Source organism: Scyliorhinus canicula, chromosome 16 (assembly GCF_902713615.1).
Source record: "Scyliorhinus canicula chromosome 16, sScyCan1.1, whole genome shotgun sequence".
In the NCBI taxonomy this organism is placed as follows: Eukaryota; Metazoa; Chordata; class Chondrichthyes; order Carcharhiniformes; family Scyliorhinidae; genus Scyliorhinus; species Scyliorhinus canicula.
Genome location: NC_052161.1, coordinates 112,536,964 through 112,555,857, shown reverse-complemented (window position 1 = coordinate 112,555,857; position 18,894 = coordinate 112,536,964). Strand labels below are relative to the sequence as shown.

General features: G+C 41.8%; 1 protein-coding gene across 1 annotated transcript in view; it reads right to left on the bottom strand.

Annotated features, from left to right (window-relative positions):
• vps13d (vacuolar protein sorting 13 homolog D) overlaps positions 1–18,894 on the bottom strand; it is a 302,778-nt gene that overhangs the window by 117,581 nt on the left and 166,303 nt on the right. Inside the window, 9 exon segments of the mRNA XM_038821608.1 lie at positions 1,570–1,805; positions 2,648–2,771; positions 5,055–5,230; positions 7,702–7,832; positions 8,004–8,146; positions 9,828–9,954; positions 10,085–10,276; positions 11,473–11,720; positions 13,217–13,427. Coding sequence (XP_038677536.1) covers positions 1,570–1,805; positions 2,648–2,771; positions 5,055–5,230; positions 7,702–7,832; positions 8,004–8,146; positions 9,828–9,954; positions 10,085–10,276; positions 11,473–11,720; positions 13,217–13,427 — 1,588 coding nt within the window.

The window sequence follows — 18,894 nt, the reverse complement described above, 5'->3', positions numbered from 1 at the left end:
GAGTGACTGTCATCAAGTATCCAGCCCGCCATGTTTCATCCAGTGGTTGTGGGAGGAAAGGAAGTACTTTCTTTCAGACAACTCCCCTTTATCCACTTTGCTGGGTCCTACCAGTCTGACCCCGGCAAAACCCTGGACTTATTGTGGCCACTGCTCCCAGTGATGCGGTTAGGACGAGGGAGTTGGCAGCTCTCAGAGGTAGGATTTCCTCCCTGATGAGGTTGTATGGCCCGCCGCAAGTCAATTAATGGCTCACTGGCTGTTAAATAGCTGCGAAGCGAGCCGGACAAGTGGACACAGGCTGGGCCCAGAAGTTTACATTATTTTTGTTGTAATGCAAAACTAATTAGAACACCAGAAACCACCTAAAGTATCAGAACTATTATAAATACTGTTATAAATTACTATTCATGTTTTAATTATTCAGTATTTAAGTGACATCCTCATATCCAGAAGAGGAGATTCAGAGGGACTTTTTAGTTTTCACACTCCCTGCTGGGGAGCTTGCCAATTGGCAACACAGTCTGGAAGTCTGAGCATGCAGAAAATCATTTCCTGCCTATTTAATTGAATGTTCAGAAAATAGTGTGTACTGTACACTTAAATTTACAATATGTACCATCAGTGTACAAGGTTCCCTGTCAGGAGCACAACGTTGGAAATGTATCCCTTTCTCCCTCGAAGTACTGAATTCCACTGCAATTAGGTTATTTAAATCGGCACATTTTGTGCAGAATATATGTGTAAGTTGCTCTCTTATTTTAAAATGTTTATGGAGTACATTCTGACCTCTTTGAGCTACTTGCTTCCCTTCTTTCTTCCAGAACTGGGCAGCATTAACTTTACAATGGGCTAGTTATTTTATTTCCCTTCAAATTCTTAAATAGTCCCATCAATTGGTTAAGGAGAAGGTAGGAAACTTCGTCCCAGTCAGCTGTCTTCACTATTTTCGAAGTTCCATTTGAGGTTTTCTGCTTTCTTGTGCCAGAGATACCTGGCTTCTCCCTGGAAGCTACTGCGTTATGTGGTCAAACATGTAAACGTCCAGTGCAGTATACAAGACCACAAACACATTGTTTACCAGATCAGTTGATGTTGGCATGGGAAAAAAACTGAGGGACAATACAGGAGTCATTAAAATGTTAACATTTCCAAATAAAATGTATGTAGATTTCTTCCCCAGCAAAGACCTTCCCTCGATCTACCTTGACTACACACCTCCCTCTGACTACCAGTTCCACCCTTCCCTCTGACCAACTACCTTAACACACTAAGAAAACAATTTTAAATACAGTTCTGGAACTAACTGGTGAGCTGCTATGTAACATTGTTGCCTGCATTACACTTAAAGGTTGGATATTTCCTTGGTTCCTCTAGAACTCTAATCTTGAAATTTACATAATTACAGACAATTATATAGAAACAATACATTTCTTCCAGTTGAGAATATCTTTTGAAAGCACCAAAACAATGATTCATGGCGCCTGAAGTTGCAACCAATTATTGAAAACCAACAGAATACATTAAAAAGCTGACAGCAAGTTTAATTCCAAGAAATCTGAAGCCTACCCAGAGAAGGTGTATGTGGCAGCAATGTAGATGAAATTTTCATAGTAAAGCTGTTTAGACTCTTTGAAATCATTCATATCACAGGTAATTTCTGATGAGCCTGCCCCTTTCACTGTTAGCGTGATGAACTGCTGAAGGACAGGCTCGTCCCAGGCATAATTCAGTGAGGTACCTGGTTTTACCTCTGTCTTTAGTCTTGGCTCTACCACCCCATGTTGATTGAAAATGATTGCAACCTGATACAAAAGAGAAAGAGGAGAGATCAGGAGTTTGCTGTGAAGGCTGAATATATATTTTGCTACTCCACTTCATTGGTATAACATTAGGTTCCCTAAAGCTCCTTGTATTTGCTAAATGGCAGGAATAGCTCTCTGTAGGAATTTCTAAGTTGTCATGAACAAACATCAATCAGAGGTTGAAGCACAACAATGGAAGTATTGTAAATTTATGGTTATCTGACCTTCGGACTCTACATGGTCACAATACAAAAATCACCTTCTACCAATTGGCGTGTTCGGTTCCAATACATTGAACTACCTAGTTTAAACCGATGCCTCTGATTTCAGTCACATATTATGGCAAAGAAACAAACACGGTCAACAATTGACTTGAATGTCCAAGATAGTTTCAGCACTTTTATATTAATCCAGTGCTCATAACACAATTTTCTGTGTTTTCTTGGCTCACTATTTTCTTTTATATTTAGTTCAATTGCCTGGCCACCTTAATCTGACTTCTCTTAATTTTTAAAAATTAAATACTTTCCATGTCCTGTTTCCTGTATCCATCAGATCTATTCTGGAGGCGGAAAATCCTCCAGCAAAATGCAAAAGTCTTAAGATTGACTTGTTCTTAGGTATAACCAGAACTTTGTACAAGTCTTAGCATGTCAAACAGGTGACACGTCTGCAGAATGAGTCATCTCCTATTTGTGGTGACTACATACAGATAAGTTAAGTTATTTGTAATTAGTTTTATGATTTGTCCTTCACGATTTATGAGGGGCCAATTGCAAATCATGAATTGTACTGTAGATGTGTAGATTGAAGTGTGGTAAAAACAGCCCATGGGGATTTACTTCTGAAAAGTTGTCGATGCGGAACGGTGGCGGCAGCTGTTCAGAGTTACTGAATGCAATATGGTACGTTGCTCCTTTCAGAGTGATCTCCACTCGCAGGAGGTGGCAGCTGCCTTGAGTATCTCTGCAACAAAAAAATTGTTAGGTCAGAAAGTCCTTTGTGCCAGCTTGTTACACAGTATGAAACAACAAGGAATGAGGACAGGCAATGTGTACAACTTGAAATCAACATCAGGTCTTTGTGACTAATTGCATTGTTAGATCCAACTCCTGTGAACTCAGCGATCTTGTTAAAAAAACACACACTGATTTTCGACAAGACAGACAGCTTCTGTGTGCAGAGATACTGTCGAACCTGCTGAGGACTTGCAGTATTTTCTGTTTTTATTTGAGATTCCCAGCATCCACTGTATTTTGCTTTAGTCCTCTGATTTTTTTTTTTCTGCGTTTCATAGGGCGGTTCAGTCTGAAATTCTTCCTTGGGAGGGAGGTCCTGAAGTATTTTGTCCACATATATGTTTTTCACACACAGTGGGAGCAGATAGGATATTTAGTCATGAGGTTAACCCTGATTTTGTTTTCTCATAGGCACAAGTTTTCCTCAGGAATTTCATATTAGACTCAGGAAGGGGAATCACAGCCAATTTTCCATTGCCTAGTTTAGGGATCTTGAAACCAAATGTACCACATTTGTCACTGTGGTTAAAATCAAATAGCACAACGTACGTCAGACATCAAATTTGTGTCCGCACGCAGCCACAATACATTTAGCCACAATGCCAACAGGATAAGGAGTCCAATGCTTGCCAACATGCATCGCTTGCTTTCTTGGGCAGTCCCTCAGCGTCAAGGATGCTTGCTTCCACTCTGGGGTGGTTGAATAGTCCAAACCACTGCCACAGGTTTGGCAGGTGGTGTTTGATGAGGAGGGTGGGACACTCTGGACTCTGCACTCCCCTTCCCCGGTTTACGCTTGGCATCTGCACGCTCCACCCTATGACGCTCGAGGTGACTGGCACCCTTGCTTTCCCGCCAGTCTGTGCATTCTAAGGAAAGTGATTCCCAAGTGTCGATGGGGTGTTGCATTTATTTAGGGATGCTTTCAGAGTGTCCTTGTAGCCTTTCCTCTGCCCTCCTAGTGATTGCTTGCCATTGCGGAGCTCGGAGTAGAGCACCTGCATAAATGTAGTATCAATAGCCCTTCTGCTTTTTTTTTTGCACATTAGACTTTTTATTCAGGCTTGTAATTATGTCACAGTTTCATCACAATGACTGGAGTATAAATAATGTTTACAGGGTAACAGTACTTGAAAAAAAACTATTAACCGGTGTTGAAAGCTTTACAGAAAATACAGTAAATGGTTAAAAAAAATCCCAACTTGTGCTGTTGGTCTTGTAACCACAAGTGCCAGAAAATGTTAATTTTTGTTCTTTTTTGAAAAGGAGATTGAGAAAATTATCTCCAAAGATGGAGGGGGAAACCCCTGTACAGCAAAGGTCATAGGACTGAAAAGACTCTTCTACTCAACTGTTGTGCGTGCAACAATTTATTTCCAACGTTCTTTTTCCAATCAGAAATCAACACATTTATGTTCACCATCCATTTAAAAATGCAAGTTATAACACAAAAGGAAATGCCAAACAAAGTAGACGGCAGATCTTGGCAATACCTAATTATGGTGGAAGTCCCTTCACAAATTTGAAATGACTCAAAGGTACTGCAACAAAGGGTACAATAAATGAAATGAAGAGGGTAATAAATACACTTGAGGTAAGCAAGTACCCAGTATTTATATTATTCAATCAGGAGTTACTGATCCCGAGTTCACAGGTGGTAGATCTAAAGTTTTAACCCAAAAGTAAAATAAATAAACAAACAAGATCCAACACACCAAGAGAGCCTAAACAGGTTCCCAAACATTAGTATTTTACAGATTTTTGACCGTGGTCCATTCACCCCTTGCTTTTCGTGTGGGGGGACTATATTGGCTCTTAGCTAAGCCACGTCTCAATTTTAAAACTCTTAATTTTCAAATCCAAAGCTTCATCACCCTCCCCATAATCTGTTCCAGCGCTATGTCCCACCAATTCTGGGCTTTTGATCACCCCAGATTTTAATCACTAAACCATTGATGGCCTCAGCTCTGGAATACCCTCACTAATTCTCAGTCTCATTTCCTCTTGCCTCCTCTAAGAGGCTCCAAAGGGCGATTAAATTCCCCACTAAAGAAGTGCACAACACTCCTGCTGTAAAGTGTGACCAGAAGAATCCTAACAAATCTGACATCACACGCTGCCACTGATGGCAGAAGTCCCAGTTATTGATTGCCAATTAAATCTGTACTTTTCTATCAGGGACTCTGATTCATTAACTGGTATCACATTTCTTTTAGGATACTATTCTTACCTCATGTTGATGTGGAAGGAGTTGTTCTTGTTCACCTCGAAGCCACCTGACCAAGTGCAATTGGCAACATCCATCAGGCGCACACATAATAGCTGATCATAATCATTTCTTGGCCAATGAAATACAACGCTGGCACCAGGTAGAGTTGAAATGTAACCATCTGGATTTTGAGTGCCCTGAGAAAGCATGTTACAATTATTATAACACTGGTGGATGAGTGAACTGTACAAAAAGTGCCAGAAAACTGAACACTGCCCAGGTCACACCTCGAGTCTGGTGTATGGTTTTGGTCAACAAGCCGAGGGAGGGACTTAAGCCCTCAAACTGTTTCAGAAAGGAAGAAGGGTGAGGGCAAAGAAGAGGTGGAGCCGGGGTGGGAGAAGAACACAAAAGAGTGGCCGGGAGGAAGCAAAAGAGGGGTGGGGGAAGGAAGGCACCAACATAACATTTTACCTTGTCCTTCTTAGCCTGCCTGCAGTTTTGGCATGGTTGCCCATACTATCTTCCTCCACCATTATCCAGCTGCTGCAACTGCTTGCTTCCATCTCCATAGCATTCAGGACTCCACTCCTGCCTCAGCTCACCTACTGCTGAAACCCTCATCCATGCCTTTGCTACTTCTAGACTTGACCATTTTAATGCACTTTTGGCAGTTTCCCAGCTTATAAACTTGAGGTCATCGAAACCCTTCTGTCCAGATCATAACTCGGAACAAGTCCCACTCACCCTTGCTTGTGGGGTGAGTCATGGCCTCAATCTTAAAACATTCATCCTAGTTTTCCAATCCATCCATGGCCTCACCTCTCCCGATCCCTGTAATCTGCTCCTGTGCTTTGTCCCACCAATTCTGTGCCTTCGTAAAATAAATTTGACAGCAGCCAATTCATTTTTTCCAATTAAGGGGCAATTTAGCATGGCCAATCCACCTAGCTTGCACATTTTTGGGTTGCGGGGGTGAAACCCACACAAACACAGAGAGAATGTGCAAACGCCACACGGACAGTGACCCAGAGCCAGGATCGAACCTGGGAGCTTGGTGCCGTGAGGCCGCAGTGCTAACCCACTGTGCCGCCCTGTAATTCTACACTTTTGAACATCCCTGATTTCAATCTACACCATTGGTGGCCATATCTTCAGAGGCCTCAGCCCTAAAGCTCTGGAGTTCTCTCCCTAAACCTCTTGGTTTCATTTCCTCTACTGTGTCCTTCAGGAGGCTCCTTAATACCTATCTCTTTGACCAATGTTTTGGTCATCTGCCCTACGTGGTTCAGTATTAAATGTTGCTTGATATCACTCCTGTGAATCACCATGGGAAATTTTACTACGTTAAAGGTGCTACATAAATACAAGTGGTTGCGCTGAGGATATCCCAAAATGCTTCAAATCCAATTAAATACTCTTGAAGTGCAGTTATTGTTGGTTTATACACACATCGAATCCAATTCGCACACAGCAAGAACAAACAGCAAATAAGATGATTGAATAATTAAATTGCGAGTGTTGGCTGCAGGATTGATCAGGACACTGGTGGGGGGGGGGGGGGGGGGGGGGAGAAGAGAGAGAGAAAGAAAGAGAGAGAGAGAGACAGAGAGACAGAGAGAGAGAGAGAGAGAGAGAGAGAGAGAGAGATAGAGAGCAAGGCACATTTTACATCCAGTTGGGAATGCAGACAGTGCTTCGGTTAATCCAAAAGACAGTATCCCGAAGGATGAATTAGTATCTCACCGAAATGTAGGCCTCTATATATTTGAAGCTTAGAAAGGGGCTTGGCAACAACTCAAAGGTCAGAGAGCTATCAAATGAGATACATTAACACTCAGAGTCACAACAGTGATATTTAGCAGAATGAAGATCTAGTTAGGAGAAAAGTTGAGAAACCCAGACTTTTCAAACATGAAAAGAGGTGACCAGGTGGTATATAAATATACAGGTACATAAATAAGATGAAAAACCCGTATAGAAAAAGATAAATGCAGAACACTGCTTCAAGCTAAACTGCAATGGTAAAGCAAAGTGACACAAGTTCAAAAGGCAGATTTCAGACTAATGTCAGAAAGTGCCTGTTAACACAGAGTGAAATTGACTTTTCGAAAAAGGTGGTGGAGGCGAAAACCAAAGTTACTTAAGCAGCAGCTGAATGATATGATAACAGGCCTACAGCATCTTTCCTAATGAATAAACTAAAATGAGTTGAATGACCTTCTCTATACCTTTCTTGTGCTAACAGAGGCATACATACCAACAGTTTGAAAGAGAAAACTGGACAGCATTTAATGTGCAATATCCATACAAGGATTATTGCTTTCGAAGAAATCAAACGCAGTCCAATAATAACAGATGGGTCAACTGAAGACTAATTAAAGCCACTAACGATGTGCAACACAAATGGAATAAGCTGATCATATTACATTAACTGTTCCAACATTCACTGCCTGGTATCTGCTCAGGTTATTCATGTTGCTATTTAAAGCAATTGTACAAGTGTTTCAAGCACCATCAAATTCCTCTCTCTACTACTTTAATAAATGGCTTAATCCAGGGGTTCAATAAGTGAGTTTAATGTTCATCTGATATTGTCCCTTGAAGTTACAGGTTTTCATTGTGTTTAGCAAAACACTTCATTTTAAAATTAGATTAACATCCCCACCTGGCCTCTGGCGAATTCTCGTTGTGCGAAGGCCAATTTGTGCGAGGATTTGTTGTCTAGTAAGTATCGCGGTGCAAAGGTCACTATATTGGTATCTCTGTAGCGTCCTCTACCTTTCCTGATATCAATTCCTGAGGTACAAAAATGAAAGCAATGTAACACGTAACCTAAAGTAATAATTGCTACACAAGTTCCATTGCAGTTGCCAAATCTGTTACTTAAAGCATAACCAGTATGCTCTGCTTTGCCTCCTCAACCCTTAGATTTCCCTTTAGGTCACAAAAGCATTTATTTACTCTCACCGATACTGTAAATGAGTCCTGGCCTGTTCCCATGCTGGATCACTTTCACTGCTCGTACACCACTGCCTCCATCTGGGGAGAATTCCTGACACCAACCAGGAACGGCATCTGGATGGATCCCCTTCCCAGCCCGCATGGTACACCTACAGGGATCAGAGAGAACATAAAACTAAATCAACTCACTCAGATCAGTAAGACTGGGAGGAGATGATTTCTTGGTTGTTAGATTCACAGATAACGATAAATAACATGGTAATGTCAGGAACCTAGGAGGAGGAAATAAGATTACAGCTGGATTTGATAAATTCAAGAAGCGCTCCCAAGATTGGGAATTGCCTTTATTGTAGATTATTGTGCGCTCAGGAATACAGATGCGCAAAATTTAGATACATAGTATGGCATGAGTTGGTTAAAATTAACAGGAAAACGGCAGACTGGGAGTGGTCAGTTTGGAATGGTAAAAGATTCAAGCACAACTTCAGGAGCAAACTGGGTTCTGAGTTGCATTACCTTGATAGTTCAGTGTAAACAAGGGCCATGATAATAGGGTTATACAGTATAAGGTTATGGTTAGACCTTTTCTGGAGCACTATGTGCCATTTTGGTTCCCCCCAACTCTTCCAACCTCAAGGAAGATATTGTGGCTCCAGAGAAAGTATAGAGAAAGGTAAAGTGAATGATATCCAGTTTAAGTTCACAGAGTTATGAAAATGGTCTTTGTGTAATGGGTTTGGAATTGTTGAATAGAAGAAATCGCTTATTGTCACAAGTAGACTTCAAATGAAGTTACTGTGAAAAGCCCCTAGTCGCCACATTCTGCCACCTGTTAGGGGAGGCTGGTACGGGAATTGAACCGTGCTGCTGGTCTGCCTTGGTCTGGATATAGGCGGGATTTCAAAAATAAAGGGCATTGATAACATACAAATTGACGTGTTATTTGAGGTTAAGGTGCAGATAATACTCAGACTATCCATTCATCTCGAGATTGGATCTGCAGAAGTTTGTTTTCCTCTGAGAACGGCTAACTTGTGAGAACTGCATTCCCCAGGTGTTAATGAGGGCTGGGCCCTCGCCGTTCAAGGAGATGTCAAGATATATTTTTGAAAAGCTATGCATCAAGAGGAAGGGAAGCAAGGTTATGGGTGAAAAATAAGGAATTGAGACTCTGGGGGCTTGCCTGATCACCTCCGAGGGATCAGAAAATAGTTTTGTGACAAGACTTTTCCTAAATTGGTTACAGATGCCTCTGCTTTATGTCTACCCCAGGAGGCGGAGCAGCAGGAGGATGGGCACATGTGGCTAAATCCAACAAAAAAATTGTTATATTCATCGGGAAGTACCATTGGCCTGGTGGTTATTTGCTAACTCTTGCTGGAAGTACACATGCATATGACTGAGGACAGAATCAAAGCAGCTGTGATGCTGGATGACGCTCACGCATCCAGAACTGAATGATTTGTTTTGTGGAGTTCAATTCCAACATTAATCTTCACCTTTAGGAGAAATTAAAGAGGAAAATGGGTATGTAAAAATCTCTGCAACTGCAAAGTTGTGGTTACAAGGTCAAGAGGGCTGGTTTCACAAGGGAATAAATACAGGTGTTTAGAACAAAGCCATTGGCCTGTCTACAGTGCCCCATTTGTAGATCTACATCCAGATTCATTCAGTCACACGTACATATTTCACATAGACAGAAATATCACAGCTACGAACCAAAATGATTGAGCAGGACAGATCCTGTTCATATTTACAAACTATCCACATTCACAATCATTACCCGAGTACATCAGATGAGCCAGGGGTGTGCTTGCATGCTTTACTCACATGTTAGGTTGCTCCTTGTCAGTAAAGCTGAACAGGAGGGGGCTGAGGCTTCGAGCAAGCTCGTGCTCCTCGAACTGTCCTGCCGCATCAGCCTTGGCATTGTCCTGTCGAAAAATTAATGGCAGCCCTGAAGAAAGATGGGAATGAAACAGAACTCTTCAGGCCACTGATTTTCAAGCACCGCTTGCAGGTTTGAAAATAAACAACAGTACAGCGTGCACCTATTTTTACTTTGGAATTCGAATTATTTTCCTAACCTGTCTTGTTGAGGAGCCAGTAAGGTGCAGAAATGAGTATCTTCAGGGAGCCCTCTGCTCTGCACACGATTCGAATGCTGAGGTTCAGCAGGCGTTTTTTGGTGTCATAAAGACGCATCCGAACATGATAGTTGGTGGTTCCTGCTGGTATTAGGAGTTCCTTGCACACAGGAAAGTTTTCTAGTGTAATTCCTGACAAGTAAATTGTGATTTAAAAGTGTTTTGAAACAGGAAGGATTATTTTACATTTTGATTATCTCTGAAAATTAATTTAAGTTTTTTAAAATAAATTGCTCAAACAACATCACCACTCTCCTTCCTAGAGATAACTTCTGGTATTTGTGTCTGATTTTAATTTATTTGCACATTCAGGATATGACATTCATAAAATGATTATATAAAAAATAATATATCTAGTGCATCATCGTGGCTCAACATACAATGAATTACTTCAAAAGGCTCACTCGTTTCATGTCGACAAGAGCTGTAATCATGATGCATACAAGATCTCACAATTATCGTTGAGGTGAAGAGCCAATTTGTTTATTTTAGTGGTACTAGCACAGTGGGCTAAATAGCTGGCTTGTAACGCAGAACAAGGACAGCAGCGCGGGTTTAATTCCCGTACCAGCCTCCCCGAACAGGCGACGGAATGTGGCGACTAGGGGCTTTTCACAGTAACTTCATTGAAGTCTACATGTGACAATAAGCGACTATTGTTATTATTACTGTTTGAGAGAGGAATAATAGCCAAGACATCAGGGAAAGTGTACATCACTCTGAATAATGCCAAGTGAGCTTTCACATATATCTAGAATATTTGTTCAAGTCTGTTGTGGAGTTTAAACACAAAATCTTCAAAGCCAGACATAAGAGCTATCCTCTGAACCAAACTTGCTTTTAAATGCCATCAGGTAGCCAGATGAAAAATATCCATCTATTTAGTTGACATGGCATTCATTTGACAGTACACTGGACATCAATCATTTGCATTTGTCACAGGGTCTATCTGGAATGCAACTCAAAGGCAGGCATAAAACACATGCTGGTTAGTTTCATTTCTTGTAGATCTGTTGGGTCGTACTTACAAATCCATTTGTTTCCATGAGAGAAAGTTTGAATGGAAGACACTTCTTCATATTTTGGGTCTCTACCTATAAACATAGACTGTTTCTCCTCCGGTTTATGAGAGAGAGGTGTATTTCCTGCCTTTCTGTTTGATTTGATTTTCTCATTGCATGCCAAGAACTGTGCAACTTACCATTAATGAAAATCAGTGCTTCTGCAAAATATAAGATGCAGCCTATTTTGCTATCTAACAAATTGAAAATGCCCTCTGCGTTTGTGGTTAGCGAGACGCAAAAAGATGCAATAATTATACATCTTACCTAGCTCAATGTTCTGAGATGTGTCAGCCGCATGCAGCACAGCATCTTTCCCTTGTTTTAATGGTCCATTGATGGAGGTGCCTTTCACATAGTAGGAAAGCTCACAGGGTAGAAGATTTGTCAGGACAAGGGTAGGTAGCAAGTAGATTGTGTGGCCTGGCTGTCGGTAAACTTGCATAGCATTGCCGGACATCAAATTCAAGGGCAAGTAGTCAGGGTAGTTCTCCTTCTTAACTGCTACACAATACCTAGAAGTAATAACAAAAACGTTTTAACATATCTCAAAATTTCAGCAACATGCCCACATTTTTAATAAACAACCTCCAGAACTTTTAATGTAGAAAAACAGGCAATGATGGAAGCTGTGACAAAAGAGGTGAATTAGAAAGTGTTGATCAGAGATATGTTTTAGGGATGAGAAGGAGTTAAAGGGGGTGGGTTTAAGGACAGAATGATATTAATGACAATACCAAGCACAGTAAGTTTTCTGATTTAGTTTTTACTGATTTTACTTCTGAAAATTGAGGAACTTTGCAACATCGCTAACTTACTGCAAGCTTCAAAAGATTTGATTTTAAGTCCAAGGTCAAGTTGAAATCCCAAAAGTTCAGTGGAGGTCTGTGCTGAAGCTGTTCAGCGTTTTGGCCAGGCCAGACCTGGAAGTGCTGCATTCATTCTGGTAGCCGTGACATTCAGGCCCTAAGGGCAATCCAAGAAGACTAATCCCTGGCATTGCACAGATAAACTTTTAGGAATGATGTGACAAGCTGGTGCTCCAGTTTCAAAAACAGAAGCTTCAAGGTTGAAACAAATTCTGGTACATCAAAGCAAGGCAACAAGACAGACAGCACTGGTCCATGATTGTGAAATGTAAAATTAAGGCTGATGTCAGGGAGTATTTCTTTGCACAGAACGTGATAAACATCCGGAATGCATTGCCAGGATGAGAAGTTGAGACCTGGGCATGAGTTTTTGAAAAAACAGCTGGTTCCTAAGAATGTGAAATCTGTAAGATCGGTTTTCTGTAAGAATGAGAACAAATAGGCTTGAATTGCTGCCCTCATCCAAACTTATTTTGCATCTTTCATTTGAGAAATATTGTATCTTTTCAAATAAATAAATAAAAATTACAAAATAAGCGGCAATTGTTATTTTAAATAAACTAAAATTGAGAAACTACATAAACAATAAGAAGTGCTTTTGTTGCGTTTTGGCAATATTGAATTTGCTCCAATTTTTGTACAGCGATGACAATGATTTAAAATATTTGAAAGTTTTCCAGGGGAAAATTCCAGGCAAGAATGAGCTGCAGAGTAAAGTTCTCTCTACACTGCTTGATTAAGCAGTTCAGGTCAGGTATAGCATAGATTAGATGCATAGTAAAGCTCCCTCTAATTTGCCCTAACAGTGCGGTTTGATTCCAAAGTCAGTGTGCTCTTCCGTAACATACAGCAATCCCCCTTTCTATTTTGGTGACTGTTCGATGGCAAGGATACAACTAATGTTAAGTATTTTGGTCAACTTTAATTTTGAATTTTAATAAGGAAAAAAGGTGTTCTGTGGATAGGTTATTCAACCAGGCTGTTCTTCAGAACTGGAATTTTATATGCAGTGACTAAGTGTTGTTTCATGTTCTGAAGATGGCACAGAAAATGCTAGACAATTCTCGATCATAAACTTACACCCAAAACATCTTGGGAATTTACAGAAATAGGTGCAACTGACAGCAGAACAGATTGGGTACCTGTAGGAACAGCTGTCATCACAGTCTGACGAATGACACTCGCGCTTGCTGCTGTTCACCTCCCCTACTTTTGCCACACTGGTCCAATGGATGGGTGTTTTACAGAAGAACAGCCCAAGTCCCTTTGGTCTTGCTTGTAGGCGCCAAGATGTTAGGTGCAAGGGAATTGCTAATGAATCGCCTGGTACCACAGCTGGCAGCACCATAGGTTCTGAAATCAGTGGAATTAGTTTGCATAAATTTGAGAACATACGAAAACAAGGAACAATCTTTGTAAACTATTGCCCGAGAAAATAACAGTACCAGTACTAGTCTTTTTTTAAAAAAAAATTTAGAATACCCAATTCATTTATCCAATTAAGGGGCAATTTAGCGTGGCCAATTATTCACCTATCCTGCACATCTTTGGGTTGTGGGGGCGAAACCCACGCAAACTCCACACGGACAGTGACCAGAGCCGGGGTCAAACCTGGGACCTCGGCGTTGTGAGGCAGCAGGGCTAACCCACTGCGCCACCCTGCTGCCCACCAGTACTAGTCTTAAGTCAGAGCCCATCAATGTAATGGCTCCAAGGGCATTGAAGCTGAGAGAAGAGACTGAAAAGAGACAGGCATCACATTTTTCTAATCTTCTTTCAACTGATCACGGATGAGGAAGGCCAGTCAACCCATCTTAATTCATAACACCCACCACCCACTGCTGGGTCCAACTGTAAATAATTCCGGAGCCTTTTTTATCCCACTACTCTATCTCAAAGTTTGCTCCATACGCTGATTACTCTATGCAAAGAGAAATATATATATTTTTTTTATTTTATATTTAAACATTTTTTTTAATAAAGAGTATCCAATTCCTTTTTTTCCCAATTAAGGGAAAATGTACCGTGGCCAATCCTCCTACCCTGCACATCCCCGGACCGTGGGGGCGAGACCCCTGCAGACACAGGGGGAATGCCCACACAGACAGCGTCCCGGGGCTGGGATCGAACCCGGTCCCCAGCGCACGAGGCAGCAGTGCTAACCACTGCACCACCGTGCCACCCATGCAAAGAGAAATATACAGACACCCCCCTAAATTTGCTTTTTAGTTATTTGGATTTATTTCCCCTGTCCTACTCTAAATTTAACTTCATGATATTCTACATTTATCTTTTCCATTATCATATCTACCTGCATGATTACCGTACTTTCCGGACTATAAAGCGCACCTGACTATAAGCCGCACCCACTGATTTTGAAATTTTTTTTTATTTTGAACATAAATAAGCCGCACACGTATATAAGCCGCAGGTGCTTACCGGTACATTGAAACAAATGAGCTTTACACAGGCTTTAACGAAATACGGCTTGTAACAAAAATAAAAAATTAGCGGTAAAGAATAGCCTACCAAGAAAGTCATTGGTCACTGTGGAGCGAAATCAATCCGATTAAGCTCTTAAGATTAACATAGAATCATCAGTTTGAAACATTAAAAATAAATAAATCATGTGTAAAAAGAAGTATTTTATTACTGATCGTAATCAAGATATCACCAACCCAGGTGATCAGAGTCACTATCCTCCTCTTGTGCACTGAAACCACTGAAGTCATCTCCTTCAGTGTCAGAGTTGAATAGCCTCAGAATTGCTTCATCCGATGTTGGATTGTTTTCATTGTCGCTCTCATCACTTTCATCCGGAGGCAAATTTCCCGCTGAGCTCATGCTGCCCTCTTCAACACGCAGCAATCCAGCTTTTCGAAACCCGTTGATGATAGTGGATTTTTTAACAATGCTCCACGCTGTCAGGACCCACTGGCAGACTTGACCATAAGTTGCTCTTCGCATGCGGCCCGTTTTAGTGAAGGATTTCTCCCCACTTGTCATCCAAGCCTCCCACTGAACACGAAGCGCCACCTTAAATGCACGATTTAAACTGATGTCGAGTGGCTGTAAATACTTTGTTGTGCCCCCAGGAATCACAGCTGGAATTGAGTTTGTCCTCTTGATGGCTTCTTTCACAGAATCTGTTATGTGGGCCCTCATGCTGTCCAAAACGAGCAATGCCTTGTTCCTGTGAAAGAATCCTCCCGGTCGCTTGCCGTAGCACTCCGTATGCCATTCATGCATTAGGCTTTCCGTCATCCATCCTTTCTTGTTGACTTTCACAACAATTCCTGTAGGGAATTTTTCTTTTGGTATCGTCGTGCGTTTAAAAATCACCATCGGTGGAAGCTTTTCTCCCGATGCCGTGCAACTCAGAACACAGGTGAAGTGCGTTTTTTCATGCCCAGTTGTTTTCAGCATGACGGATGATTCACCTTTCCTGTTGACAGTCCGAGTGAGAGGCAGGTCAAATGTCAGAGGAACCTCATCCATATTTATGATATTGTGTGGGCCAATGGAATGCTCTGCTATCATTGCATCAGTGAATTTGCGGAAGTTTGAAATTTTTTCCTCGTAGTCGGGAGGGAGCTGCTGACACAAACTCGTCCGTACCCTGATGGACAGGCCTTTACGTCTCATAAATCTGAGACACCACGATGGTCCACCTCTAAAATTCTCAAACTTCATTGCGGTGGCGATTGTTTTGGCTTTCAGTCGGATCTGTACAGTTGAAACACCTCGGCCGTCTGCTCTCTGCATGTTGACCCAGTCTTCGAGCTCATTTTCTAGTTCGGGCCATCTGCTTTTCTTCCCTCTGAAAGCTTTAGTTGTCTTTTTGCACTGAGTCAATTCCTCACGCTGCTGTTTCCAACGTCTTATCATCGACTCATTAAGACCAAGCTCTAGTGCAGCAGCTCTATTTCCTTTCCCAACAGCCAGATCGATCGCCCTCAACTTGAAAGCTGCATCATATGCATTTCTCCGTGTCTTTGCCATGATGAGGGTGACAAAATGACTACCGTAATCAGAATGATGGGATGTTTGAGCGCGCTCGATTTAATCTAAACAGTAAACTAAAAAGTTACATTGTTTTACCTTGACCCGTTACGCAATTTCATTGGTTTAGTGAAAAGAAAGCGGGAAAAATCCATAAATAAGCCGCGTCGTTGTATAAGCCGCGAGGTTCGAAACGTGTGAAATAAGTCGCGGCTTATAGTCCGGAAAGTACGGTATCTCTGACACCACCCTTCCAGACACTCGAAGGTCCAGAGTGTCTCCAGTCTTTGCTCATATTTCAGGCCTTTGACACAAGGAATCAACCTTGTCACTCTATTCTGCAAATGCCTAGGGCTTGAATGTGATGTTCGTGCCTTGGAGATCAGAACTGGACATATTGCTCAAAATATGATCTGCCCAAAGAACTACAGACTGATCTGGTTACATAGTTTAATATTCTGTTACCTTTGTTGATTACTGTTCTGCTTTAGTCTCTGAGCAGCTTCTGTGGATAGGTTATTCAACCATGGAACCATCACAGCAGAGCCTAACACATTGTCCACAATCAATGTCCACAGCTCTTTCTAGTGCAGACTAGCCACAGCTAGTTATTGATCAGAACCCCATTTGATTTTCCCTTCATCAGCCCAGGTCAATTAACTCAATTACAGTGCAAAGATAAATCAAAAGGTGCATTCACCAACTAAGCCACTGGAGAAACACGCTCATTACAGTTTTCATAATAAAGAGTATATTACAAGAACAGGAAAACTCAGTAATGGTAGCCTAGGGCTGTGCAACATGTTATTAGCGCTAAACCACAATGTGATAATAGGTTAAAAAAAGGTTTCTCATTTATAGAAGTATGTAAAGTTGTAAATAGTCTTTTGGTAGTACAGAACTTGAATACTGCTGAAAAGAGAGACATGCTATTGAAACTTTATGTCTTGCACTAATCAGGACAGCTATGTAAAATAAATCAACAGTAAAAGGAACAAGAATTTATACTGCAGAAGAGTGCGGATCGGTTGGCAAGTCGACTCTGATTGGTAGAGGCCCAGGAGAATGCAACAGGTAACAGTTAACTGCCAAACCTTTATTTCAAATTGAAACTAGGCAGTTGACTCTGAGTAGTCAAGGCATTGCCATGAGGAATGAACCAGGGAATGGCTGTCCCCCAAGTTGTGTTTAGTTGAAAGCAGTGTAATGCCTGCACATGCTCCTTCTGTCTGCAAAGGACAGGGCTGTATGTGTGAATGTGTGGCTTCTAGTAATTGAGCTACGCTGTGAGCCCGGCAGATAATCTTAAATTTGTTTTCAATGTAATTCTTAGCACAATCAGGATTGTTTATCATGTGTTATCTAATCGCAGAAACACATCTAATGTTAGGCACTATGTTTGGTGTTTCGCAAGCACAGGCTGGCTGGGTATGGTCAGTACTTTGCCTGTTGTGCACAGCTGAAGGGACGTGCTATTTAATATGATCTGCCAGTCATTAGAACATACCGAATACATACCTGGCATCACACTGGCACTTCAATTTATATACCACATTACACATTTGTGTGATAGGCAGAACATCTTTTTGGATTGAAGGCAGCAGGCAATTAGTGAAGAAAACCATTCCAGGTTGCAAAGGCTAGCTTCAGCTGTTAGAACATAGAACAGTACAGCACAGTACAGGCCCTTCGGCCCACGATGTTGTACCGATCATTTATCCTAACGAAGATTAACCTAACCTACACCCCTTCAATTTACTGCTGTCCATGTGCCTGTCCAATAGTCTCTTAAAATGTCCCTAATGACTCGGACTCTAGCACCTCTGCTGGCAGTGCATTCCACACACCCACCATTCCCTGTGTAAAGAACCTACCTCTGACGTCTCCCCTACACCTTCCTCCAATCACCTTAAAATTATGTCCCCTCGTGACAGCCATTTCCACCCTGGGGAAAATTCTCTGGCTGTCCACTTTATCCATGCCTCTCATCACCTTGTGCACCTCTATCAAGTCACCTCTCTTCCTTCATCGCTCCAGTGAGAAAAGCCCTAGCTCCCTCAACCTTTCTCAATAAGGCATGCCCTCCAGTCCAGGCAGCATCCTGGTAAATCTCCTCTGCACCCTCTCCAAAGCACCCACATCCTTTCTATAATGAGGCGGCCAGAACTGGACACAATATTCCAAGTGTGGTCTAACCAGGAGATTATAGAGCTGCAGCAAAACCTCGCGGCTCTTAAACTCAATCCCCCTGTTAATGAAAGCCAACACACCATATGCCTTCTTAACAACCCGATCAACCTGGATGGCATCTTTGAGGGATCTATGTACGTGGACACCAAGATCCCTCTGTTCCTCCACACTTCCAAGAATCCGGCCTTTAAACCTGTATTCCACATTCAAATTTGACCTTCCAAAATTAATCACTTCACATTTATCTAGGTTGAACTCCATCTGCCACTTCTCAGCCCAGCTCTGCAACCTGCAAGACCTCGGCACTAACTACAACTTCACCTACCTACGTGTCATCAGAAAATTTACTTACCCACCCTTCCACTTCCTTATCCAAGTTATTTATAAAAACCACAAGAGCAGAGGTCCAAGAACAGATCCCTGCAGGACCCCACTGGTCACTGACCTCCAGGCGGAATACTTTCCATCCACTACTACTCGCTGTCATCTTTCGGCCAGCCAATTTTGTATTAATACTGACAGGTTTTCCTGTATCCCATGCCCCCTAACTTTCTGAATGAGCCTACCATGGGGAACCTTATCAAATGCCTTACTGAAATCCATGTACACTACATCCACTGCTCGACCG